The following is a 27,642-nucleotide window of genomic DNA, read 5'->3' as shown; positions in this document are numbered from 1 at the left end:
CCAGTGTGTATCAATAATGGTACAACACTCAAAGGACATCCAGCCAACTGGAAGCAGTGGAGTCCACATGGGCCAACATCCCTGTGGAATGCTTTTGATACCTTGTAGAGTCCATGCCCTGACGAATTGGGGCTGTTCTGAGGGCAAAATGGGGTGCAACTCAATATTTGGAAGGTGTTCCTAATGTATTGTGTATAGCGTTTTGGGGAAAAATATATATTTTCATACACTTCTAAAATTCATGAATAAAAAATCTGAGAACAGTAGTATTTACACACACATGAAGGTATCCATAAGCAATCATTTCTGATGAAAAAACACAAATGTGGGGGAAAAAGGTGGATATAGCGTTTTGGAAGTAAACTCTACATTTATTCCAGGCTTATTTATATCACTTGACACTCATCAAATGTTATAAAACTAACCCCCTGTGATTTTCTCCGACTTTCAGATAATCCAAGAATGACAGTTAGGTTTCCTGAGAGTGTGCGTGCGTGCGTGCGTGCGATGATCTCTTCCAAGGCAACTACTATCATATGAGGAGGTTGCGCTCTGTGCTCGTGGAGCTCGCTGCAAATGTGAACGAGAGAGCGAATAAGAGGAGAAAAGCAGAGAGAGAGGGGGCAGAAAAGGAAAGACGGAGAGGTGTTTTGGTAGAAAAGCTCCATTCTGCCACATGCTGCAACGACAAGCCTGTCTCATCAGTATCCACTGCGCGCTCAAGGGATGAGAATAGCCAAATTGAATGCAGTGGGGGAAATAGGTTTAATATGTGAATAAGGAGTTTGAAAGCAGTATGCGTCCGTAGTGAAGAGGAATACATAGGAAAACAAGCTCTCTGAGTGCTGGACTGATATCGCATGGGGACATGAACAGTGTGGACCCCGCTTCTACCAAACTGTTGACTTTCAACCAACGGTAAATGAACACATTTCGGTCCGTCAGCTAAGTGTTTGCGACTACTATGACCATATTAGTAGACGTGTGTGTTTGTTGTGTGTCTGGTGAATGCAGGTCTCTGGTGTTGTCATATGGCGATCGTAGTTTAGGCTACTGTCACTGCAGCATTTTTGTATGGAATGAAAATGTTCTTCTCGCCCAAATGTTCAACAAGCAGCAGCAATAAACAAACTCATTAGGCTTTGGACCAATTCATTCATAGTAAAAGTAAACCATGTAATAATAGTGTTATAAATAGTAACGTACGTTACATAAACATTTGAATGTTAAATGTTTTATGTATGTGTAGGCTCTCCAAATGTTCGCTATTTATGTTGCTTTTCTGAGCGACCGCTTGTGAACCATTCTCTCCGTTGCAATGATGTTTGTTTCCCTCTGCAAAAGGAGATATTCAAAGCTATTTGAACCTTTGCATCTACAAGTCACCACCAGCCTGAAGTACCTGAAGCGTCCGACTAGAGAGAAGCGACCTGTTATTGGAAGCTTCGGTGCGCAGCCCTGCCCGCTTCCACCGTGGCCGCTAATCGATAACACTGTTTCGGGGCATATAGTTGAACGTTGTCAATATTATGAAAGCAACACTGAATTAGTTCGGCTCTGCGAAACGTGTATTGGTGTATTGAATTAGTTGTTTGCTGGGGTGGTACTGGTAGGCAATGTCCACGAACAAACACGGAAAAAACATAAATTATTCATCATAGTGCTTTTTAGTTCACGGTAGAATGGAGTTGTATGCGCCAGGCAACGAAGCCCTGAGAGCATGACAGCATAATAATATTAGTGTGCTCGCGCTCAGGAAAACATCAATAGCGATATGGAAATATGTTATCCAAATGAATTGTTATCTGGCTTGCAGACTACCTCAGTTATGATGCGTGTGAGTGCATCATGTTTTAATTACCAACCACAAGATTGATCAAGTCTAAAACATACATTACTGCAGCAAAATAGGAGTATATCTCTCTCTCTCTCTGCTCCTGTAGGAAACCATTCAGTCAGTGTAAGAATGCAGCTTCATCTGCAGTGACCCAATCCTTCCAGAAAAAAACAACACGATCAGGGTTTCCCCTACCTTGACAGCATATAGAGTCCCACGGTGGAGGTGTCATAATACCCATAAAACCTAGCAGTCAAACATGGTTCCAATAGTTTTTCCACCATACATTTTTCCCATGGGGAATTTTAGAAACACTTCCAATAAGGGCTGTGTTTCGTGTAGACTTACCCCGGCACAACATTTTAAAAGTCATTTAAATCTCTCTAGGATAAGGTCACTTTTATCAATATATTCGGCTCCAATATATTTACTTCAATATATTTACTCTCAGATTTGAAAATGCTAATTAGCATAACTGTAGACATCATGAAATACTACAAATCCCTGCAAGCTGCTGCAGGTCATTTCTAGCTGTCACCTTTGCTAACAGGTATTGTGTCACTTTAAAACTTGTCCAAGACAATTCAAAGTTCTCATTGAGATCCATCACGGCATTTATAGTTCTTTATGATAGCCATTTTAGCAGCTAATTAGCACTTCATTTTCGGGGGGTAAATACTGGCAAATACAGTATATTGATAAAACCTAGAGAGATTTACACGGTCATCAAAACGTCACGCCAGGGTAAGCCTACACGAAACAGCCTTCATTTGAAGTGTTTCTAAAATACCTTATGGGAAAAATGAATGGTGGAATAACGATTGGAACCGTTTCCTTGCTTGACTGCTAGGTTTCATGGGTATTATGACTCATACTGTGGTATTCTGTATATGTGGGGGATGGGGTTTGACCAGGTGGATGCCAATACTTCAGCATATTTTAAAGTGATAAGACATGTACATTATAGAAATCAATGCTGGTGATAATCAGCAGTGTTGATTCAGAAGGTTGGCATTTATTGTCATGAATCTTGCCCTGGAGGCAGCTCTACAGAGTGGTCACTAGCTGGCACAGCCACAAAGTCATAAAATCTGATTTTATACCTAACCTTAATCACACTGCTAAGCCTAATTCCTAACCCTAACATTAAATGACGACCAAAAAGCTCATTTTTTTTCTTGAATTTTTATGATATAGACAATTCTGAATTTGCAGCTGGCCCATCTAGTGGGAACCTTTATGCCAAGATTCATGACAATAAACGTCAACCTGTGTCGATTCACTTGTCTGCCTACATTAGGCTTTTGAGGTTCAGGAAATAAAACATTTGATAGGTGTTATGAAGCATTTTTGTGGCCCTCGACCTTTAAAGATGCACTCCAGCTATTTTTGACCTTGTTGAAAAACAATATCCCAGGTATAAATACAATAACATACACACACTTAAGGGTAAAAAGTGCAAATGTATTTTGAGTGCCAACTTCTTGGAGTAGCCCATTCAAGGAGTTGGTCTGATGGTGCCCTCTGATGTCATCGGCCTCCCCTCTTGCTTGAGCAGAGACCCCCCCCCCCCCCCCCATATGCTGATTCCTTTCATACTTGGACCACCTACCGAGATGTGTCTTTTGTTAAACACATTTTTGCCCCTTTTAATGGAAATATAATACATATATTAATCCATTAAGTTAGCAATTGTTAACCAGCAATTATTTGATATTGATATAAAAATGTCTCCATTGGGCCTTTAGACATGAATACCTCACTAGTAACATAGCTGACTGTTTCCACATTGAGGGGATGAAGGGAACGAGGGATGAGCTTAACCAGAAAGACCCCAGTTGTATTTTTTTCATTAACTTAGAGAGGATAGGTGAAGGGCAATAGGGCAGACTCATCCCTCTATCACCCTCCAGGACACTCCTGTGAGAGGTGAAAGAGAGAGGGATGAGAAGAAATAAAAACAAGGCAGTAAATTCCAGTAGATGAGTTTATTACAGATGGAAGGAGAGAGAGAGAGACTGAGAGAAAGAGAGGAGGGGGGAGAATACATTTATCCATAAGCTTGGCCAGGCATAAAGACTACTCTAAATTCAACTCCAACGTTGTTCCACTACAGAGAAAGAGGGGGGGGGAAGAAAGAGAGTGAGACTGAGAGAGAGATAGGGGAGAGAAAGAGAGGGGGGAGAGCAAGAGGAAGGAAAGAGAGAGGGGGGAGAAAGAGAGAGATGTTGGCATATCAACTTAGACATAGTTCACATAATGTTCATATTCACAGATCAACTCTCTCCCATATTGTATTACTATTGTACCACCAACCGGTCATACACACACACACACACACACACACACACACAATTTCAGAGCGATTATCTCTAAGTATACCTAGCAGCACTTTGATTTGTTCCAACAACAGCAGGATGACCACCCAGCAACATAGACACCATCTAGACTGTGACAGGCTCTCTTTCTCATCCTCCACAGTGTTATACAGGAAGCCTTGCTGTGTCTTTCTAAGCCTCAATATCCACTCTTTCTCTGGAAAATATAGTTGTAGGTATACCGGTATGCAATATTTCAGAATCGTCTAACTTTTGAGACCACTTCACTTTAGCTCTGCTCTCAAGGGTTTGATGCTTTGTCTTTGCATATACAGTGCCTCGTGAAAGTATACACACCACTTGCACAGTTTTCATATTTTGCTCCCTTAAATTACATCCATAAAGGAATTACATTGGAAAATACTCAAGTATTGTGTTTTCAAGTATTGTGGTGGCAGCATCTTGTTATGGGTATGCTTTTCACCATCAGGGACTGGTGTTTTTCAGGATCAAAATAAATATTACTGTCCATCAACTATACCCTGATGAAGACAGCTTGGCTGTTGAAACGTTGGTTATTGAATTATTGCATCTGAACTCCTAGAGTGTGAGGCTCTCCTTTTCTTCTTCAAGTGTTCTACTCCGCTAGCCAGCATCTCGCCTAAACAGGTGTTCTACTCCGCTAGCCAGCATCTCGCCTAAACAGGTGTTCTACTCCGCTAGCCAGCATCTCGCCTAAACAGGTGTTCTACTCCCCTAGCCAGCATCTCGCCTAAACAGGTGTTCTACTCCGCTAGCCAGCATCTCGCCTAAACAGGTGTTCTACTCCGCTAGCCAGCATCTCGCCTAAACAGGTGTTCTACTCTGCTAGCCAGCATCTCGCCTAAACAGGTGTTCTACTCCGCTAGCCAGCATCTCGCCTAAACAGGTGTTCTACTCCGCTAGCCAGCATCTCGCGTAAACAGGTGTTCTACTCCCCTAGCCAGCATCTCGCCTAAACAGGTGTTCTACTCCGCTAGCCAGCATCTCGCCTAAACAGGTGTTCTACTCCGCTAGCCAGCATCTCGCCTAAACAGGTGTTCTACTCCGCTAGCCAGCATCTCGCCTAAACAGGTGTTATACTCCGCTAGCCAGCATCTCGCCTAAACAGGTGTTCTACTCCGCTAGCCAGCATCTCGCCTAAACAGGTGTTCTACTCCGCTAGCCAGCATCTCGCCTAAACAGGTGTTCTACTCCGCTAGCCAGCATCTCGCCTAAACATGTGTTCTACTCCGCTAGCCGGCACCTCGCCTAAACAGGTGTTCTACTCCGCTAGCCAGCTTCTCGCCTAAACAGGTGTTCTACTCCGCTAGCCAGCATCTCGCCTAAACAGGTGTTCTACTCCGCTAGCCAGCATCTCGCCTAAACAGGTGTTCTACTCCGCTAGCCAGCATCTCGCCTAAACAGGTGTTCTACTCCGCTAGCCAGCATCTCGCCTAAACAGGTGTTCTACTCCGCTAGCCAGCATCTCGCCTAAACAGGTGTTCTACTCCGCTAGCCAGCATCTCACCTAAACAGGTGTTCTACACCGCTAGCCAGCATCTCGCCTAAACAGGTGTTCTACTCCGCTAGCCAGCATCTCGCCTAAACAGGTGTTCTACTCCGCTAGCCAGCATCTCGCCTAAACAGGTGTTCTACTCCGCTAGCCAGCATCTCGCCTAAACAGGTGTTCTACTCCGCTAGCCATCATCTCGCCTAAACAGGTGTTCTACTCCGCTAGCCAGCATCTCGCCTAAACAGGTGTTCTACTCCGCTAGCCAGCATCTCGCCTAAACAGGTGTTCTACTCCGCTAGCCAGCATCTCGCCTAAACAGGTGTTCTACTCCGCTAGCCAGCATCTCGCCTAAACAGGTGTTCTACTCCGCTAGCCAGCATCTCGCCTAAACAGGTGTTCTACTCCGCTAGCCAGCATCTCACCTAAACAGGTGTTCTACTCCTCTAGCCAGCATCTCGCCTAAACAGGTGTTCTACTCCGCTAGCCAGCATCTCGCCTAAACAGGTGTTCTACTCCGCTAGCCAGCATCTCACCTAAACAGGTGTTCTACTCCGCTAGCCAGCATCTCGCCTAAACAGGTGTTCTACTCCGCTAGCCAGCATCTCGCCTAAACGGGTGTTCTACTCCCCTAGCCAGCATCTCGCCTAAACAGGTGTTCTACTCCGCTAGCCAGCATCTCAGCCTAAACAGGTGTTCTACTCCGCTAGCCAGCATCTCGCCTAAACAGGTGTTCTACTCCGATAGCCAGCATCTCGCCTAAACAGGTGTTCTACTCCGCTAGCCAGCATCTTACCTAAATAGGTGTTCTACTCCGCTAGCCAGCATCTCGCCTAAACAGGTGTTCTACTCCGCTAGCCAGCATCTCGCCTAAACAGGTGTTCTACTCCGCTAGCCAGCATCTCGCCTAAACAGGTGTTCTACTCCCCTAGCCAGCATCTCGCCTAAACAGGTTTCTACTCCCCTAGCCAGCATCTCACCTAAACAGGTGTTCTACTCTGCTAGCCAGCATCTCGCCTAAACAGGTGTTCTACTCCGCTAGCCAGCATCTCACCTAACCAGGTGTTCTACTCCGCTAGCCAGCATCTCACCTAAACAGGTGTGTGTTTCTTCCGCCTCCACATCAATGATTCCCAGCCAAATGTACTGAGCTTGAGCAATTTGGACAAAAACAATGGATATATTTTGCCCTAAGAGTTGTGCAGAGTTATAATCTTATTCAAAATGATTTACAGCTGTAATTGCTGTTATAAATATGCTTCCACCAAGAATGAACTCTGGGGGGTGAAGACATACGCAATCAAGACATCTTCGTTTAAAATAAAATACAAAATAAAAAATACTTTTAAAATGTGAATTAAATTGAATTGAATGACAAATGAAATGTTAAGGCAGCAAAAGGTGAACACTGCAAGGCGTGTGCAGCCATTCAGTAGGCACTGCTTTACCTTGTGCTTCCGAGCGGAGCAGGAGATCTTTACTTTTGGAAACTATGCTATTGGGAGATCTGTATGTGAAAACAAATAGGATTAAAAGTTGCTGGTTTATGGTAGCATCGTTTGAGCGGTCAGATTGGAAAATATTTTTGGTATAGAGGCGGGGGTGGAGGTGCATTGATGTGGTTCCCTATAGTTTCTTTGTGTGTGGGGGGGCAAGCTTTTAGGGGGGGGGGGGGGGGGCGATCAGCTTTAATATTGAAGATTGTAGATCTATCAAATTAATTGTTTGCATAATTTCTAATCTCTCTTATTTTTTAAATTGTTATATACTTTCCCCCCTTACCATCCCTCACCTGATTGGAGTGAACTAACAGACAGCAATACTTCTACTGCTATTTTCCTCACATGTTGTTCAAGAATTAAACATATATTCCTCATTTCCTCTTTCTGCAAGTGCTGGATTTTCAGCCACAGCGGCCATTCATTCTGATCTTAAATCCAACCCTCCGATGTCCACAGATTAACCCATCTTTCCCAGTACAATTCCATTTAGCTATTTCATTTTGCATAACATCCCTCCATTTTACTGTGATGTCTTACGAGGCTCCTGAACTTCCCTATTTGTATTGATATTTCTTTTGATATTGCCCTAAAAATAAATACTTTACCTTAGAGTATAATGATATTTCTTTTGATATTGCCCTAAAAATAAATACTTTACCTTAGAGTATAATGATATTTCCCATTGACTGGTCGTGGTTTTTCAGATCCCCTAACAATGCAGTTTACAGGTCCATCTGAACCCTGATATTATGACATAACCATTCTTGGACCTGACTCCCAAAGCGAGCCACCGATGGACAGCACCAGAAACGATGTTCTGTTGATTCTGTTTCCTCATGGCAGTCTGCACAAGACTGTACGTTCAACACCCCATATATTGAGCATTTATTTTGTAGCAAGTATTTTATATATTAGATTAAATTGAAACAAAAAGATTGATGTGTCAGTTGTTGTTTTATATATCAGTTCCTACACTCGATTCAAAGGTATTGGGGAATCTAAGACCCGTTCCCAACAGTTCCCTTTTGACTTTAAGTGAAACTGATACCTTTTGTGATTTAAGCCATTTATGATTTTTAATGGGAGGCAGACAGACTAATTCTTTAATTTCTTCTTTAAGTAATTGTCTCTTCCAATTTTGTGGCAGAGCCACGATGAGTTGGTTCTAAATGTATATTAAGCATACAGTACACACTGTTGTTAGTTGCTTGTGTGACATACTTTTACCGTACTTGTTTACAATGTCCTTCATAAATATCATATCCTTGTAAATTCCATCCAAGAAAATATTAGTTTATCTATCAGTACATTAGAGTATTATTTGCTGTAATATTGGATATGCCTTTTCTTGAGGATGCCATTGGTTGAACAGGTTTAATTGGGCCTGAGATGTGAAGGAGATTCCCCCTGCTCCCTCCCGTAGATCTCAAACAAATTCCTGTAACACTCCTGTGTGTGGGTGAGCAGTCTGCTCTCCCAGGCAGACTCCATCTATCATTGTGGACATAATGCAATCAGAGTCCTCGTCTCAATCAGGACTGGTGCTGGATGCTGCTGGCTAGCTAGCCCTACCACAGAGAGAGAACAAAAGAGAGAGGGATGGAGAGAGAGAGGGAGAGAGAGAGAGGGTGAGAGAGAGAGAGAGAGAGAGAGAGAGAGGGTGAGAGAGAGATAGAGAGGGAGAGAGAGAGAGAGGGTAAGAGAGAGAGAGAGAGGGAGATAGAGAGAGAGGGTAAGAGAGAGAGAGAGACTATCATAGATACCTAGAAGGAGGAGAACGAGAGAGAAAGACTATCATAGATACCTAGAAGGGGGAGAGAGAGAGAGAAAGACTATCATAGATACCTAGAAGGGGGAGAGAGAGAGAGAGACTATCATAGATACCTAGAAGGGGGAGAGAGTGAGACTATCATAGATACCTAGAAGGGGGAGAGGGAGAGACTTTCATAGATACCTAGAAGGGGAAGAGGGAGAGACTTTCATAGATACCTAGAAAGGGGAGAGGGAGAGACTTTTATAGATACCTAGAAGGGGGAGAGGGAGAGACTTTCATAGATACCTAGAAGGGGTAGAGGGAGAGACTTTCATAGATACCTAGAAGGGGTAGAGGGAGAGACTTTCATAGATACCTAGAAGGGGCAGAGGGAGAGACTTCCATAGATACCTAGAAGGGGAAGAGAGAGAGTGAGACGTAGAGCCGAGTAGCCACCTGTAGGAGTGAGTGAGTTAGTGTGTCAGTCTCCTGATGGAGGAGAGAGAAAGGAGAGACTGACCACCATGCGTCTGTGTTGCAGCTCTGCCTCGGAGGACTTGGGCTGCAGGCGTGGAGACTTCAGCCGAAAACACTATGGCTCCGTCGAGCTGGTGAGTAACCTCTTATTGACACTCTATTCCCCTCTCTCCCCTTCTATCTCTCCCTCTTCTCCTCCTTTCTCTGTCCTCCTCCTTCTCTCTCACCCCTTCTATCTCTCCCTCTTCTCCTCCTTTCTCTGTCCTCCTCCTTCTCTCTCTCCCCTTCTATCTCTCCCTCTTCTCCTTTCTCTGTCCTCCCCCTTCTCTCTCTCCCCTTCTATCTCTCCCTCTTCTCCTCCTTTCTCTGTCCTCCTCCTTCTCCCTCTCCCCTTCTATCTCTCCCTCTTCTCCTCCGTTCTCTGTCCTCCTCCTTCTCCCTCTCCCCTTCTATCTCTCCCCCTTCTCCTCCTTTCTCTGCCCTCCTCCTTCTCTCTCTCCCCTTCTATCTCTCCCTCTTCTCCTCCTTTCTCTGTCCTCCTTCCCTATTTCCCCTCCTATCTTTCCCTCCTCTCCTCCTTTCCGTGCCCCGCCCCCTCTCTATCTTCCTCTCCCCTTCAATGGATTGATGGAGGGAGGTTTAGAGAGAGAGAGAGGTGAGTCATGACTGTCTGGGTGTGGTCCATTGGTCCAGTTTAATAGTGCCTAGCACCCTGTAGCATGGCTCACAATTACAGATATAGCTAAACTCAGGACCACAGATTATGACATCACCTTCTACTGTTATGACATCACCTGTTGCATCTGAAATGGCACCACATTCCCTATAATATAAGGCCTGTGTAGTGCAGGGCTCTTCTGAAAAGTAGTACACTATTCAGGGCATAGGGTGCCTTTACTCAGACTGTTGTTTTCTATACAAACTAACTGTCAAGTTTGTCAAGTTATTATGGCGTTATAATTGCTTATTCTATTAGCCAGCCTTGTGGTTCTGCTCTTATTGAAGTTGTTGAGTCACTGTCATGTTGATAGTGTGTGTAGCCTACTGTATATGTTGTCACAGCGCAGCGGAGGTTAAAATTAGCCCTTGGCTCTGTGTGTGTGTTTATGTGTGTGCATGCATGTGTGTGTGTGTGTGTGTGTGTGTTTGTGAGGCCTGTCTGTGTGTCCTGATAACACCCAGGGGGAGAGGAAGTGGCTAGGGTCCTCTCTTGACTAACTTCCTCCCAGAGACACAGTGGTGGTTTGTCTTGTTAGCGCTAAGCGCTAACGCCCACGCTGACGCTGCACTGTCAGATTAACCCTGAGGAGAAACCACACGCTGCCTATCAGCAGCAGCAGACTGACACAGGACACAATGGGCAGTGTGTGTGTGTAGTATCCAAACACTGCGGTGAGAGAGGAATATGATAAAATACTGCCGTTTTCATGCTGAATACCTGAATATTCAGATTAGAGATTAGAGAACTGTGACATGATTGTTCCAATGTCCTATATGGAACACGCTGTAGTGGTGAACTGTTTTATTTCCGATCTGGAACACAGTGGCTGCGTTTAGACAGGTAGCTAAATTCTGATCTGTTTTCCACTAATTGGCCTTCGACCAATCCCATCAGATCTTTTCATATCAGATCTTTTTCAGAGATGATCTGATTGGTCAAAAGACCAATTAGTGAAAAAAAGAACAGAATTGGGCTGCCCATCTAAACACCGACAGTGTGTTGCAGATAGGAAAGAAAACAATTCACTAACACTGTCTGCGTTTAGACAGGCAGCCCAATTCTGTTCTTTTTTTACACTTTTTGGTCTTTTGACCAATCAGATCAGCTCTGAAAAGATCTGATGTAAAAAGATCTGATGTGATTGGTCAAAAGACCAATTAGTGGAAAAAAATATCAGAATTGGGCTGCCTGTGTGAACGCAGCCAGAGTAGTGTTGAATTGTTTTGGCAGTGTAATGGTTAACTGTTGGTTCAGTGAGTCTCTTAAGTTTAGAAGTAGGAAATGTGTCCTTGTCACTGTCACTTCTGTCTGCTCCTAGGTTTAGGTCTAGGGTTGCTGATGCTGTAAATCACTATATGACCAATATATTTGTAAAAAGCACTAATCGGTACTAATCAGTACAAATGCCATTGTATTGATTGACAGAAGTTAATAAGTGGGTCGGTCCGTCTGCTATGCGCCAGTCCCCTGTGCACAAATTCAAACCTGAATAAACCCAGACCCATGTGACCTAACATTTTAATGTCAGGAAGGACACTATGTCTGGATCCCACTATGGTTCCACCAATATGTAAAATGTATGCAATCATGACTGTAAGTCGCTTTGGATAAAAGTGTCTGCTAAATGGCATATATGATTTATTATATTATCCATTATTACATACCTCCACCTCCATCTTTCAGCTCAGGGACTTCTTAGATAGCACATGTGGCCTCCTCCATCCACCCAGCAAGCAGACCACTGGAACCAGTGCAGAGATGCTGTTGCATAAGTGTCTCCTGCGTGTTTTGGAACTGCGTGTTATAGTTTACCTAGGGCACAACTTTTGACATTCTACCCAGTGTGGAACAGTCTTCCTGGCCTGTACAGTAAAGTTCACTGCATATTATCTGGATCTATCTGGATCTAGGGCTGAACTTCTAGGGTGTAGAAGCAGAACAGTTTAGAAAGTAGCCACATTCTTGACCTGTACTGAAAAGTCTATTGGGCAGAGATGTCCATTCTGTGTGGAAGAGAATATTACCTCTGTGTCTGTATTGTGGCGCCAGCTATTAGACAGTTGGATCATACTGACCTCTCTGCAAAGCCTCCTAGGACCATACACTACTCAGCACTGCTTAGAGAGAGAGACAAAGTTACATGTGTGTGTGCATGTGTGCTTGCGTGTGCGCACTTGTGTTTGTGAGTGTGTGTGCGTGCCCGTGTGTGTCTGTGTGTCTCAGCAGACCGTGCGTGGCACTGTGCCTGAGGGCCTCCTCATTACAGGGAGAAGAGAGAGAGACAAACAATGTTTAATCAATACCCACCAGTAAGCAGGACCTGATGAATCAATACCCACCAGCAGACAGGACCTGATGAATCAATACCCACCAGCAGACAGGACCTGATGAATCAATACCCACCAGCAGACAGGACCTGATGAATCAATACCCACCAGCAGACAGGACCTGATTAATCAATACCCACCAGCAGACAGGACCTGATGAATCAATACCCACCAGCAGACAGGACCTGATGAATCAATACCCACCAGCAGACAGGACCTGATGAATCAATACCCACCAGCAGACAGGACCTGATGAATCAATACCCACCAGCAGACAGGACCTGATGAATCAATACCCACCAGCAGACAGGACCTGATGAATCAATACCCACCAGCAGACAGGACCTGATGAATCAATACCCACCAGCAGACAGGACCTGATGAATCAATACCCACCAGCAGACAGGACCTGATTAATTAATACCCACCAGCAGACAGGACCTGATGAATCAATACCCACCAGCAGACAGGACCTGATGAATCAATACCCACCAGCAGACAGGACCTGATGAACCAATACCCACCAGCAGACAGGACCTGATGAATCAATACCCACCAGCAGACAGGACCTGATGAATCAATACCCACCAGCAGACAGGACCTGATTAATCAATACCCACCAGCAGACAGGACCTGATTAATTAATACCCACCAGCAGACAGGACCTGATGAATCAATACCCACCAGCAGACAGGACCTGATGAATCAATACCCACCAGCAGACAGGACCTGATTAATTAATACCCACCAGCAGACAGGACCTGATGAATCAATACCCACCAGCAGACAGGACCTGATGAATCAATACCCACCAGCAGACAGGACCTGATTAATTAATACCCACCAGCAGACAGGACCTGATGAATCAATACCCACCAGCAGACAGGACCTGATGAATCAATACCCACCAGCAGACAGGACCTGATTAATTAATACCCACCAGCAGACAGGACCTGATGAATCATTCACACAAAAATGAACGTATGCCCACACAAACACAGAGAGAGAGAGTAACTTTCCAGGTTTGAAAAGCCAATACTGTTTTTGTGGGAGGGGGAGGCATAGAGGTAGGGGCAGCAGGGCGGTAGGGGAGGCAGGGCAGTAGGGGAGGCAGGGCGGTAAGGTCAGCAGGGCGGTAGGAGCAGCAGGGCGGTAGAGGATGCAGGGCGGTAGGAGCGGCAGGGCGGTAGAGGATGCAGGCCGGTAGGGGAGGCAGGGCGGTAGGGGAGGCAGGGCGGTAGAGGATGCAGGGCGGTAGGGACAGCAGGGCGGTAGAGGAGGCAGGGCGGTAGAGGAGGCAGGGCGGTAGAGGATGCAGGGCGGTAGGGGAGGCAGGGCGGTAGAGGATGCAGGGCGGTAGAGGAGGCAGGGCGGTAGAGGAGGCAGGGCGGTAGAGGATGCAGGGCGGTAGGGGAGGCAGGGCGGTAGAGGATGCAGGGCGGTAGAGGATGCAGGGCGGTAGGGGCAGCAGGGCGGTAGAGGAGGCAGGGCGGTAGAGGAGGCAGGGCGGTAGAGGATGCAGGGCGGTAGGGGAGGCAGGGCGGTAGAGGATGCAGGGCGGTAGAGGAGGCAGGGCGGTAGAGGCGGCAGGGCGGTAGAGGCGGCAGGGCGGTAGACGCGGCAGGGCGGTAGAGGCAGCAGGGCGGTAGGGGAGGGAGAGGAGGCAGAGCGGTAGGGGAGTCAGGGCGGTAGGGGCGGCAGGGCGGTAGGGGCGTCAGGGCGGTAGAGGAGGCAGGGCGGTAGGGGCAGCAGGGCGGTAGAGGAGGCAGGGCGGTAGAGGATACAGGGCGGTAGGGGCAGCAGGGCGGTAGAGGAGGTAGGGCGGTAGGGGCAGCAGGGCGGTAGAGGCAGCAGGGCGGTAGGGGATGCACGGCGGTAGGGGAGGCAGGGCAGTAGGGGATGCAGGGCGGTAGAGGCAGCAGGGCGGTAGAGGCGGCAGGGCGGTAGAGGCGGCAGGGCGGTAGAGGCGGCAGGGCGGTAGAGGCAGCAGGGTGGTAGGGGAGGGAGAGGAGGCAGAGCGGTAGGGGATGCAGGGCGGTAGGGGAGGTAGAGGAGGCAGAGCGGTAGGGGAGTCAGGGCGGTAGGGGCGGCAGGGCGGTAGGGGCGTCAGGGCGGTAGAGGAGGCAGGGCGGTAGGGGCAGCAGGGCGGTAGAGGAGGCAGGGCGGTAGAGGATACAGGGCGGTAGGGGCAGCAGGGCGGTAGAGGAGGTAGGGCGGTAGGGGCAGCAGGGCGGTAGAGGCAGCAGGGCGGTAGGGGAGGCAGGGCAGTAGGGGAGGTAGAGGAGGCAGAGCGGTAGGGCAGGCAGGGCGGCAGGGCGTTAGAGGAGGCAGGGCGGTAAGGTCGGCAGGGCGGGAGGAGCGGCAGGGCGGTAAGAGGATGCAGGGCGGTAGGGGAGGCAGGGCGGTAGGGGAGGCAGAGCGGTAGGGGAGGCAGGGCGGTAGAGGAGGTAGGGCGGTAGAGGAGGCGGGGCGGTAGGGGAGGCAGAGCAGTAGGGGCAGCAGGGCGGTAGGGGAGGCAGGGCGGTAGCGGAGGCAGGGCGGTAGAGGAGGCAGGGCGGTAGGGGAGGCAGAGAGGTAGGGGCAGCAGGGCGGTAGGGGAGGCAGGGTGGTAGGGGAAGCAGGGCGGTAGGGGAGGCAGGGCGGTAGGGGAGACAGGGTGTTAGGGGAGGCAGGGTGGTAGAGAAGGCAGGGTGTTAAAGGAGGCAGAGCGGTAGGGGCAAAAGCGCGGTAGGGGATGCATGGCGGTAGGGGAGGCAGGGGGTAGGGGATGCAGGTCAGCAGGGCCGTAGGGGAGGCAGTGCGGTAGGGGATGCAGGGCGGTAGGGGATGCATGGCGGTAGGGGAGGCAGGGGGTAGGGGAGGTAGAGGAGGCAGAGCGGTAGGGGAGTCAGGGCGGTAGGGGCGGTAGGGGCGTCAGGGCGGTAGAGGAGGCAGGGCGGTAGGGGCAGCAGGGCGGTAGAGGAGGCAGGGCGGTAGAGGATACAGGGCGGTAGGGGCAGCAGGGCGGTAGAGGAGGTAGGGCGGTAGGGGCAGCAGGGCGGTAGAGGCAGCAGGGCGGTAGGGGATGCAGGGCGGTAGGGGAGGCAGGGCAGTAGGGGAGGTAGAGGAGGCAGAGCGGTAGGGGAGGCAGGGCGGCAGGGCGTTAGAGGAGGCAGGGCGGTAAGGTCGGCAGGGCGGGAAGAGCGGCAGGGCGGTAAGAGGATGCAGGGCGGTAGGGGAGGCAGGGCGGTAGGGGAGGCAGAGCGGTAGGGGAGGCAGGGCGGTAGAGGAGGTAGGGCGGTAGAGGAGGCGGGGCGGTAGGGGAGGCAGAGCAGTAGGGGCAGCAGGGCGGTAGGGGAGGCAGGGCGGTAGCGGAGGCAGGGCGGTAGAGGAGGCAGGGCGGTAGGGGAGGCAGAGCGGTAGGGGCAGCAGGGCGGTAGGGGAGGCAGGGTGGTAGGGGAAGCAGGGCGGTAGGGGAGGCAGGGCGGTAGGGGAGACAGGGTGTTAGGGGAGGCAGGGTGGTAGAGAAGGCAGGGTGTTAAAGGAGGCAGAGCGGTAGGGGCAAAAGCGCGGTAGGGGATGCATGGCGGTAGGGGAGGCAGGGGGTAGGGGATGCAGGTCAGCAGGGCGGTAGGGGAGGCAGTGCGGTAGGGGATGCAGGGCGGTAGGGGATGCATGGCGGTAGGGGAGGCAGGGGGTAGGGGATGCAGGTCAGCAGGGCGGTAGGGGAGGCAGGGCGGTAGGGGAGGCAGAGCGATATGGGAGGCAGGGCGGTAGGGGAGGTAGGGCGGTAGAGGAGGCGGGGCGGTAGGGGAGGCAGAGCAGTAGGGGCAGCAGGGCGGTAGGGGAGGCAGGGCGGTAGCGGAGGCAGGGCGGTAGAGGAGGCAGGGCGGTAGGGGAGGCAGAGCGGTAGGGGCAGCAGGGCGGTAGGGGAGGCAGGGTGGTAGGGGAAGCAGGGCGGTAGGGGAGGCAGGGCGGTAGGGGAGACAGGGTGTTAGGGGAGGCAGGGTGGTAGAGAAGGCAGGGTGTTAAAGGAGGCAGAGCGGTAGGGGCAAAAGCGCGGTAGGGGATGCATGGCGGTAGGGGAGGCAGGGGGTAGGGGATGCAGGTCAGCAGGGCGGTAGGGGAGGCAGTGCGGTAGGGGATGCAGGGCGGTAGGGGATGCATGGCGGTAGGGGAGGCAGGGGGTAGGGGATGCAGGTCAGCAGGGCGGTAGGGGAGGCAGGGCGGTAGGGGAGGCAGAGCGATATGGGAGGCAGGGCGGTAGGGGAGGCAGGGTGGTAGGGGATGCAGGTCAGCAGGGCGGTAGGGGAGGCAGAGCGATTGGGGAGGCAGAGCGATTGGGGAGGCAGAGCGATAGGGGAGGCAGGACGGTAGGGGAGGCAGGGCGGTAGGGGAGGCAGAGCGGTAGGGGAGGCAGGACGGTAGGGGAGGCAGAGCGATAGGGGAGGCAGGGCGGTAGGGGAGGCAGGGGGTAGGGGATGCAGGTCAGCAGGGCGGTAGGGGAGGCAGGGCGGCAGGGGATGCATGGTGGTAGGGGCAGCAGGGCGGTAGGGGAGGCAGAGCGATAGGGGAGGCAGGGTGGTAAGGGGAGGCAGAGCGGTATGGGAGGCAGGGTGGAAGGGGCAGCAGGGCGGTAGGGGAGGCAGAGCGGTAGGGGAGGCAGAGCGATAGGGGAGTCAGAGCGATAGGGGAGGCAGAGCGATAGGGGAGGCAGGGCGGTAGGTGAGGCAGGTTGGTAGGGGAGGCAGGGGGTAGGGGATGCAGGTCAGCAGGGCGGTAGGGGAGGCAGGGCGGTAGGGAATGCATGGCGGTAGGGGAGGCAGGGCGGTAGGGGATGCATGGCGTTAGGGGAGGCAGGGCAGTAGGGGATGCAGGGCGGTAGGGGAGGCAGGGGGTAGGGGATGCAGGTCAGCAGAGCGATAGGGGAGTCAGAGCGATAGGGGAGGCAGAGCGATAGGGGAGGCAGAGCGATAGGGGAGGCAGGGCGGTAGGTGAGGCAGGTTGGTAGGGGAGGCAGGGGGTAGGGGATGCAGGTCAGCAGGGCGGTAGGGGAGGCAGGGCGGTAGGGGATGCATGGCGGTAGGGGAGGCAGGGCGGTAGGGGATGCATGGCGTTAGGGGAGGCAGGGCGGTAGGGGATGCAGGGCGGTAGGGGATGCGTGGCGGTAGGGGAGGCAGGGGGTAGGGGATGCAGGGCAGCAGGGCGGTAGGGGAGGCAGGGGGTAGGGGAGGCAGGGCGGTAGGGGATGCAGGTCAGCAGGGCGGTAGGGGAGTCAGAGCAATAGGGGAGGCAGGACGGTAGAGGAGGAAGGGGGTAGGGATGCAGGTCAGCAGGGCGGTAGGTTGAGGCAGAGCGATAGGGGAGGCAGAGTGATAGGGGAGGCAGGGTGATAGGGGAGGCAGGGTGGTAGGGGAGGCAGGGGGTAGGGGATGCAGGTCAGCAGAGCGATAGGGGAGTCAGAGCGATAGGGGAGGCAGAGCGATAGGGGAGGCAGGGCGGTAGGTGAGGCAGGTTGGTAGGGGAGGCAGGGGGTAGGGGATGCAGGTCAGCAGGGCGGTAGGGGAGGCAGGGCGGTAGGGGATGCATGGCGGTAGGGGAGGCAGGGCGGTAGGGGATGCATGGCGTTAGGGGAGGCAGGGCGGTAGGGGATGCAGGGCGGTAGGGGATGCGTGGCGGTAGGGGAGGCAGGGGGTAGGGGATGCAGGGCAGCAGGGCGGTAGGGGAGGCAGGGGGTAGGGGAGGCAGGGCGGTAGGGGATGCAGGTCAGCAGGGCGGTAGGGGAGTCAGAGCAATAGGGGAGGCAGGACGGTAGAGGAGGAAGGGGGTAGGGATGCAGGTCAGCAGGGCGGTAGGTTGAGGCAGAGCGATAGGGGAGGCAGAGTGATAGGGGAGGCAGGGTGGTAGGGGAGGCAGGGTGGTAGGGGAGGCAGGGGGTAGTTTAGGCAGGGTGGTAGGGGATGCATTTCAGCAGGGCGGTAAGGGAGGCAGGGCGGTAGGGGAGGCAGAGCGATAAGGGAGGCAGGACGGTAGGGGAGGCAGGGTGGTAGGGGATGCAGGTCAGCAGGGCGGTAGGGGAGGCAGAGCGATTGGGGAGGCAGAGCGATAGGGGAGGCAGGACGGTAGGGGAGGCAGGACGGTAGGGGAGGCAGGACGGTAGGGGAGGCAGGGGGTAGGGGATGCAGTTCAGCAGGGCGGTAGGGGAGGCAGGGCGGTAGGGGATGCATGGCGGTAGGGGAGGCAGAGCGATAGGGGAGGCAGGACGGTAGGGGAGGCAGGACGGTAGGGGAGGCAGAGCGATAGGGGAGGCAGGACGGTAGGGGAGGCACGGGGTAGGGGATGCAGGTCAGCAGGGCGGTAGGGGAGGCATGGCGGCAGGGGAGGCATGGTGGTAGGGGAGGCAGGGGGTAGGGAGGCAGGGGGGTTGCCCTCCTCACCCTGTCAAGGTGTGTATTTCTGTTTAAAATGCTATTAGCTTAATTTGATGTCAATTAAATCTGTGATGGTTTAATCAAAGGCTGTCAGGTTTGGGTGACATCACTTTAATGGTCGCTTGTTTGGCTTTATTGTACATCACACAATCAGGCTTTGCATTGCTTTGAATGGAATTGCTTTTGACAGACAGAATAATAAATAGAAAGAGTGAGAGGAAGGAGAGGGTAGGAGTCTATGTAAGTCTGTGTGTATGTGTGTGCGTGCATGTGCGTACGTGTCTCTGTATATGTAAAATAACTTATTGGTTTAAGTGTGTGTGTGTATGTGTGTTAGGCACTCACCATCCTTAATGAAGGAGTTCAGTTTGATCCAGATCCAGTCATTCATGTAAAGAAAACATTTAGAAACATCCCTTCACACTCATTACTGACTGTTTTCTGCTTCCGATTCAAATCTATATATTTAGATTGTTTATTTGACCAGCTTTCTGTAATGCAAAGTAAATAAATTAAAATAACACACACACACACACACACATGCAAACACACACACACCTCAGCTGGAAGGGAATGAGATGTGACAAGGCAGGCTGTGACATAAACAGAGGGCGACAGCTTTGGAGTGAAGCCGTCCTCTCTTCAGCATCCACCATGTGATTCTGGCTAACTGCGCCCCTCAGTGAGGCCACTCTCAGCCCGTCACCCCTCAATCCCTCCCTAACCTTCTCATCCCCCTCTCCCTGTAATGTTTTCAAGACTAGAACTCCACCTCCATTACACTCTCTGTCCTGTCTGCCAGCCCACATAGGGCTCCCATTATCCCCCCATGCCATCCTTACAGAATCATATCATAAACACACAGACAGACAAACACACACACACACACACACACACACACACACACACACACACACACACACACACACACACACACACACACACACAGACTGACACACGCATTAACACTGTATGTGTATGTGGCCTTTCTTGCCAATGTGGAATTGTTATCTAGTTAGCTGTGTTTACGCTAGTAGCATGCACTGGTAGAACAGAAAAGCTACGTCTGGTAAGACGAGGGGTGGGGGTGTGTGACTATTTGTCAATAACAGCTGGTGTGCGATGTCTAATATTAAAGAAGTCTCGAGTTATTGCTCGCCTGAGGTAAAGTACCTTATGATAAGCTGACCACACTATCTACTGAGAGAGATCTCATCTATATTATTCGCAGCTGTCTATTTACCACCCCAGAACGAAGCTGGCACTAAGACCACTCTCAACCAACTCTATAAGGCCATAAGCAAAGAAGAAAATGCTCACCCAGAAGCGGCGCTCCTAGTGGCCGGGGACATTAAATTAGGCAAACTTAAACCAGTTTAACCAAATTTTATCAGCATGTCACATATGCAACCAGAGGATGCATACACACTTTTACCAGCATGCCACACACAGAGATGCATACAAAGCTCTCCCCTGCACTCCATTTGGCAAATCTGACCATAATTATATCCTCCTGATTCCTGCTTACAAGCAAAAACTAAAGCAGGAAGTACCAGTGACTCGCTCAAAACGGAAGTGGTCGAATGACGCGGATGCTACACTACAGGACTGTTTTGCTAGCACAGACTGGAATATGTTCCGGGATTCATCCAATGGCATTGAGGAGTATACCACCTCAGTCATCGGCTTCATCAATAAGTGCAGCAACGATGTCGTCCCCACAGTGGCCGTACGTACATATTCCAACCAGAAGCCATGGATTACAGGCAACATCCGCATCAAGCTAAAGGCTAGAGATTCCGCTTTCAAGCAATGGGAGACTAACCTGGATGCTCATAAGAAATCTCGCTATGGCCTCAGACGAACCATCAAACAAGCAAAGAGTCAATACAGGATTAAGATTGAATCCTACTAGACCGGCTCTGATGCTTTTCGGATGTGGGAGGCTATTACGGACTACAAAGGGAAACCCAGACGCGTTATCACACAATCACACAATCATTCAGACAGCTGGTGCTCTCGTGCATGCTACAGTGTTGCTTGCCTCAAAGCGAGCATAAAAGGCATTTAGCTCATCTGGTAGGCTCGCGTCAATAGGCAGCTCACGCCTGGGTTTCCCTTTGTAGTCCGTAATAGCCTCCCACATCCGAAAAGCATCAGAGCCGGTCTAGTAGGATTCAATCTTAATCCTGTATTGACTCTTTGCTTGTTTGATGGTTCGTCTGAGGCCATAGCGAGATTTCTTATGAGTAGCCGATGTGAACAAAACCTTTAAACAGGTCAACATTCACAAAGTCGCTGGGGCAGACAGATTACCAGTATGTGTACTCAAAGCATGCGCGAACCAACTGTCAAGAGTCTTCACTGACATTTTCAACCTCTCCCTGACGGAGCCTGTAATACCTACATGTTTCAAGCAGACCACCATAGTCCCTGTGCCCAAGGAAGTGAAGGTAACCTGCCTAAATGATTACCGCCCTGTAGCACTCACGTCGGTATCCATGAAGTGCTTTGAAAGGCTGGTCATGGCTCACATCAACAGCATCCTCCCGGACACCCTAGACCCACTCCAATTCGCCTATCGCCCCAACAGATCCGCAGATGATGCAATCTCAATCACACTCCACACTGCCCTTTCCCACCTGGACAAAAGAAACACCTACATGAGAATGTGTTTCAGTGACTACAGCTCAGCGTTCAACACCATAGTGCCCACGAAGCTCATCAATAAGCTAAGGACACTGGGACTAAACACCTCCCTCTGCAACTGGATCCTGGACCTGGCAGTGTGGTGCCAGGACAAGAACCTCTCCCTCAATGTGAGCAAGACAAAGGAGCTGATGTGGACTACAGGTGTCCACATCACCAACGAACTATCATGGTCCAAACACACCAAGACAGTCGTCAAGAGGGCACGACGAAACCTAATCCTCCTCAGGAGACTGAAAATATTTGTTATGGGTCCCCAGCTGCACCAGAGCATCCTGACCGGTTGCATCAATGCCTGGTAGGACAACTGCTCGGCATCTGACCGTAAGGCACTACAGAGAGTAGTACATACGGCCCAGTACATCCTGCCATCGTCCTGCCATCCAGGACTTATATCATAGGCGGTGTCAGAGGAAAGCCCATAAAATTGTCCAGACTCCAGTCACCTATAGACTGTTTTCTCTACTTCCGCATGGCAAGCGGTACCGGAGCGCCAAATCTGGGACCAAAAGGCTCCTCAACAGCTTCTACCCCCAAGCCATAAGACTGCTGAACAATTAATAAAATGCTAACGGTCGCTAGGCTAAAAGCTACCATTCATTCCCTCTAACCTTACATTCACCATGCATTTAGCTTATCAAATCAAATAAAATTTTATTTGTCACATACACATGGTTAGCAGATGTTAATGCGAGTGTAGCGAAATGCTTGTGCTTCTAGTTCCGACAATGCAGTAATAACCAACAAGTAATCTAGCTAACAATTCCAAAACTACTACCTTATAGACACAAGTGTAAGGGGATAAAGAATATGTACATAAAGATATATGAATGAGTGATGGTACAGAGCGGCATAGGCAAGATACAGTAGATGGTATCGAGTGCAGTATATACATATGAGATGAGTATGTAAACAAAGTGGCATAGTTAAAGTGGCTAGTGATACATGTATTACATAAAGATGCAGTAGATGAAATAGAGTACAGTATATACATATACATATGAGATGAATAATGTAGGGTATGTAAACATTATATTAGGTAGCATTGTTTAAAGTGGCTAGTGATATATTTTACATTGTTTCCCATCAATTCCCATTATTAAAGTGGCTGGAGTTGAGTCAGTGTGTTGGCAGCAGCCACTCAATGTTAGTGGTGGCTGTTTAACAGTCTGATGGCCTTGAGATAGAAGCTGTTTTTCAGTCTCTCGGTCCCAGCTTTGATGCACCTGTACTGACCTCGCCTTCTGGATGATAGCGGGGTGAATAGGCAGTGGCTCGGGTGGTTGTTGTCCTTGATGATCTTTATGGCCTTCCTGTGACATCGGGTGGTGTAGGTGTCCTGGAGGGCAGGTAGTTTGCCCCCGGTGATGCATTGTGCAGACCTCACTACCCTCTGGAGAGCCTTACGGTTGTGGGCGGAGCAGTTGCCGTACCAGGCGGTGATACAGCCCGACAGGATGCTCTCGATTGTGCATCTGTAGAAGTTTGTGAGTGCTTTTGGTGACAAGCCGAATTTCTTCAGCCTCCTGAGGTTGAAGAGGCGCTGCTGTGCCTTCTTCACGATGCTGTCTGTGTGTGTGGACCAATTCAGTTTGTCTGTGATGTGTACGCCGAGGAACTTAAAACTTACTACCCTCTCCACTACTGTTCCATCGATGTGGATAGGGGGGTGTTCCCTCTGCTGTTTCCTGAAGTCCACAATCATCTCCTTAGTTTTGTTGACGTTGAGTGTGAGGTTATTTTCCTGACACCACACTCCGAGGGCCCTCACCACCTCCCTGTAGGCCGTCTCGTCATTGTTGGTAATCAAGCCTACCACTGTTGTGTCGTCCGCAAGCTTGATGATTGAGTTGGAGGCGTGCATGGCCACGCAGTCGTGGGTGAACAGGGAGTACAGGAGAGGGCTCAGAACGCACCCTTGTGGGGCCCCAGTGTTGAGGATCAGCGGGGTGGAAATGTTGTTGCCTACCCTCACCACCTGGGGGCGGCCCGTCAGGAAGTCCAGTACCCAGTTGCACAGGGCGGGGTCGAGACCCGGGGTCGAGACCCAGGGTCTCGAGCTTGATGACGAGCTTGGAGGGCACTATGGTGTTAAATGCCGAGCTGTAGTCGATGAACATCATTCTCACATAGGTATTCCTCTTGTCCAGATGGGTTAGGGCAGTGTGCAGTGTGGTTGAGATTGCATCGTCTGTGGACCTATTTGGGCGGTAAGCAAATTGGAGTGGGTCTAGGGTGTCAGGTAGGGTGGAGGTGATATGGTCCTTGACTAGTCTCTCAAAGCACTTCATGATGACGGAAGTGAGTGCTACGGGGCGGTAGTCGTTTAGCTCAGTTACCTTAGCTTTCTTGGGAACAGGAACAATGGTGGCCCTCTTGAAGCATGTGGGAACAACAGACTGGGATAGGGATTGATTGAATATGTCCGTAAACACACCAGCCAGCTGGTCTGCGCATGCTCTGAGGGCGCGGCTGGGGATGCCGTCTGGGCCTGCAGCCTTGCGAGGGTTGACACGTTTAAATGTTTTCCTCACGTCGGCTGCAGTGAAGGAGAGTCCGCCTGTTTTAGTTGCGGGCCGTGTCAGTGGCACTGTATTGTCCTCAAAGCGGGCAAAAAAGTTATTTAGTCTGCCTGGGAGCAAGTCATCCTGGTCCGTGATGGGGCTGGTTTTCTTTTTGTAATCCGTGATTGACTGTAGACCCTGCCACATACCTCTTGTGTCTGAGCCGTTGAATTGAGATTCTACTTTGTCTCTATACTGACGCTTAGCTTGTTTGATTGCCTTGCGGAGGGAATAGTTACACTGTTTGTATTCGGTCATGTTTCCGGTCACATCGTGCACCACTCCCTAGCATTCTTCTCACCAATGTCCATTCTCTTGACAACAAGGTTGATGAAATCCGAGCAAGGGTAGCATTCCAGAGGTACATCAGAGACTGTAACGTTCTTTGCTTCACGGAAACATGGCTCACTGGAGAGACGCTATCGGAGTCGGTGCAGCCAGCTGGTTTCTCCACGCATCGCGCCGACAGAAACAAACATCTTTCTGGTAAGAAGAGGGGCGGGGGCCTATGCTTCATGGTTAACGTGACGTGGTGTGATCATAACAACATACAGGAACTCAAGTCCTTCTGTTCACCTGATTTAGAATTCCTCACAATCAAATGTCGACCCCATTATCTACCAAGGGAATTTTCTTCGATTATAATCACAGCCGTATATATTCCCCCCCAAGCAGACACATCGATGGCTCTGAACGAACATTATTTGACTCTTTGCAAACTGGAATCCATTTTCAAATGTCGACCGCATTATCTACCAAGGGAATTCTCTTCGATTATAATCACAGCCGTATATATTCCCCCCAAGCAGACACATCGATGGCTCTGAACGAACTTTATTTGACTCTTTGCAAACTGGAATCCATTTGTATTGACTGTTAGTTGGGACTATACAATAATAACAGACAAACTGAGTCAGAAAACAGTTGGAAAGACATCTTTCTATTGCTTTGGTTTGTCGCGGGTGAATGTTGTCACTGATGCCAATATTAAGGTTTGGTTTGTTGTCGGTCAACTGATTCCATCAAAATGTAATTTGGGTTGTTTACTAATGCTAACCTTAGTCAGTGGTGTAAAGTACTTAAGTAAAAATACTTTAAAGTACTACTTAAGTAGTTTTCTGCAGTATATGTACTTTAATATTAATATTTTTGACAACGTTTACTTTTACTCCACTACATTCCTAAAGAAAATATGTACTTTTTACTCCCATACATTTTCCCTTACACCAAAAATGTACATTTTGAATGCTCAGGCCGGACAGAATTATGGTCCAATTCATGCATTGTCATCCCTACTGCCTAAACACAAATACTAAGTCTGTAGATGATGTCTGAGTGTTGGGGTGTGCCCCTGTCTGTCCACAAAAAAGAAATAACATGGTGCTGTCTGGTTTGCTTCATATAAGGAATTTGATGTATAGCATTTACTAGAATGTTTTACTTCCACTCAAATATGAATATGTGGTACTTTTCCCACCACTGACCATGTTGTTTTTCAAGGTGACTCTGCCTATTTAGAGATCTGCCTCTTGTGTTTACCTAAAGGCTGTTTTATCCATGTGGACATAAATACATTTGAATTGAATTGAATGTTTGCTGTGCTGGAGTTCAAACATTACTCTGTCATCCGGTTGGAAATCACTGGGGCTATAGACCATTCCTGTGACTGGGGGATAAACAATGGCCCATGGTGGTCCAAGAACTACTGTACCACACACACACACACACACACACACACACACACACACACACACACACACACATACTTTTGTATTTATTTATTTGTATTTAACCTTTATTTAACTAGGCAAGTCAGTTAAGAATAAATTATTATTTACAATGACTGCCTACCACATGTTCTGACATCACACAGTCTCTCTCAATCTCTCTCTTTGTGATCTCCAGGCTCGCCTGAAGCGCGTGCCCAACACAAGGCACCTCAAGCAGCCACAGCCTCCCAGAACGACCCACATGGGTTCTAAGGTCTACTGCTCCAAAACATCACTATTGGAGCCATTCGAGCTTAGACCAGGGTTCCCCAATAAGGTTACAGTACCAGTCAAAGGTTTAGACACACCTACTAATTCCGGGGGTTTCTGAATTATTTTGACTTTGTTCTACATTGTAGAATAATAGTGAAGACATCACAACTATGAAATAACACCTATGGATCAAAATATATTTTATATTTTTCAAAGTAGCCACCCTTTCTTTACCTTGATGACAGTTTGCACACTTTTGGCATTCCCTCAACGAGGTTCATGAGGTAGTCATCTGGAAAACATTTCAATTAACAGGTGTGCCTTGATAATTTGTGGGGTATTTTGTGCAGTATTTTGCCCAAAATATCATTTAAGGTGCTACAAAGCTTTTTAACCTTTTAACTGAAGTGCAAGTGCTATCATTCTTTAAATCCAATTGTTTCATAGTATAGTTTAATTAGATATTTATTTAGTTTGGTCACATGATTTGGAGTGTCAGGTAGCCTAGTGGTTAGAGCGTTGGACTAGTAACTGAAATGTTGCAAGAACAGATCCCCGAGCTGTCAATTTAAAAATCTGTCGTTCTGCCCCTGAACAAGGCAGTTAACCCACTGTTCCTAGGCCGTGAATGAAAATAAGAATTTGTTCTTAACTGACTTGCCTAGTTAAATAAAGGTAAAATAAAAATATATATATTTTAACATTTCTCAATTTGCAGTACATTTGCCAATTGGTTGTGCTGCCAGACTTATTGCCATACCTTTTGCCTCATCCATACAATTTTTTAATTCCTCATCAATGAACAGTTTTTACAGTAATTTTCTTAATGGGTGTGTGCTTGTTAGTAACTGGAATAAGTAATTTCATAAATGTGTCAAGTGCAGCGTCTGGTTGCTCCTCATTACACACCACAAACCAGCAAATATTCTTTACATCATCAACATATGAATCACTACAAAACGTATTGTATGTCCTCTTATTCACTATATTAAGCCCAGCCGTTGGAACTTTGGTTTTCCTAGATATGGCTGTTATATTGTGATCACTACATCCTATGGATTTGGAATCTAGTTTAAAGCAAATATCTGCAGCGTTAGTAAAGATGTGATCAATACATGTTGATGATTTCATTCCTGTGCTGTTTGTAACTACCTTGGTAAGTTGACGGACAACCTGATTCAGGTTGCAGGCACTGGTTACAGCTTGAAGCTTGATGATAGCCAGTCAATATTTAAAAATCACCCAGAAAATATACCTCTCTGTTGATATCACATACATTATCAAGCATTTAACACATTATCCAGATACTGAATGTTAGCACTTGGTGGTTTATAGCATCTTACCACGAGAATGGGCTTCAGGTGAGGCAGATGTACCTGTAGCCATATTAACATGAGATCCTTTCTAAGCTTTACAGGAATGTGGTTCTGAATATAGACCGCAACACCGACCCCATTGGCATTTCTGTCTTTCGGGAGATGTTATAACCATGTATTGCTACCACTGTATCA

At 49.2% G+C, this 27,642-nt stretch overlaps 1 protein-coding gene across 5 annotated transcripts in view; it reads left to right on the top strand.

Moving 5' to 3' along the window:
- Positions 1 to 27,642, top strand: part of garnl3 (GTPase activating Rap/RanGAP domain like 3) — a 182,360-nt gene that overhangs the window by 36,278 nt on the left and 118,440 nt on the right. For 4 of the 5 annotated variants that reach the window (XM_036976924.1, XM_036976923.1, XM_036976921.1 and 1 more), the window contains exon 2: positions 9,483 to 9,552. In XM_036976924.1, the coding sequence (XP_036832819.1) occupies positions 9,483 to 9,552 (70 nt within the window). Of the gene's footprint in view, positions 1 to 509; positions 919 to 9,482; positions 9,553 to 27,642 lie in introns of those variants that run through there. The other variant, XM_036976922.1, reaches the window with a different exon arrangement.

This window comes from Oncorhynchus mykiss, chromosome 5 (assembly GCF_013265735.2).
Source record: "Oncorhynchus mykiss isolate Arlee chromosome 5, USDA_OmykA_1.1, whole genome shotgun sequence".
NCBI lineage: Eukaryota > Metazoa > Chordata > Actinopteri > Salmoniformes > Salmonidae > Oncorhynchus > Oncorhynchus mykiss.
The sequence above is the reverse complement of the archived record's forward strand: the minus strand, read 5'-3'. Positions and strand labels throughout refer to the sequence as shown.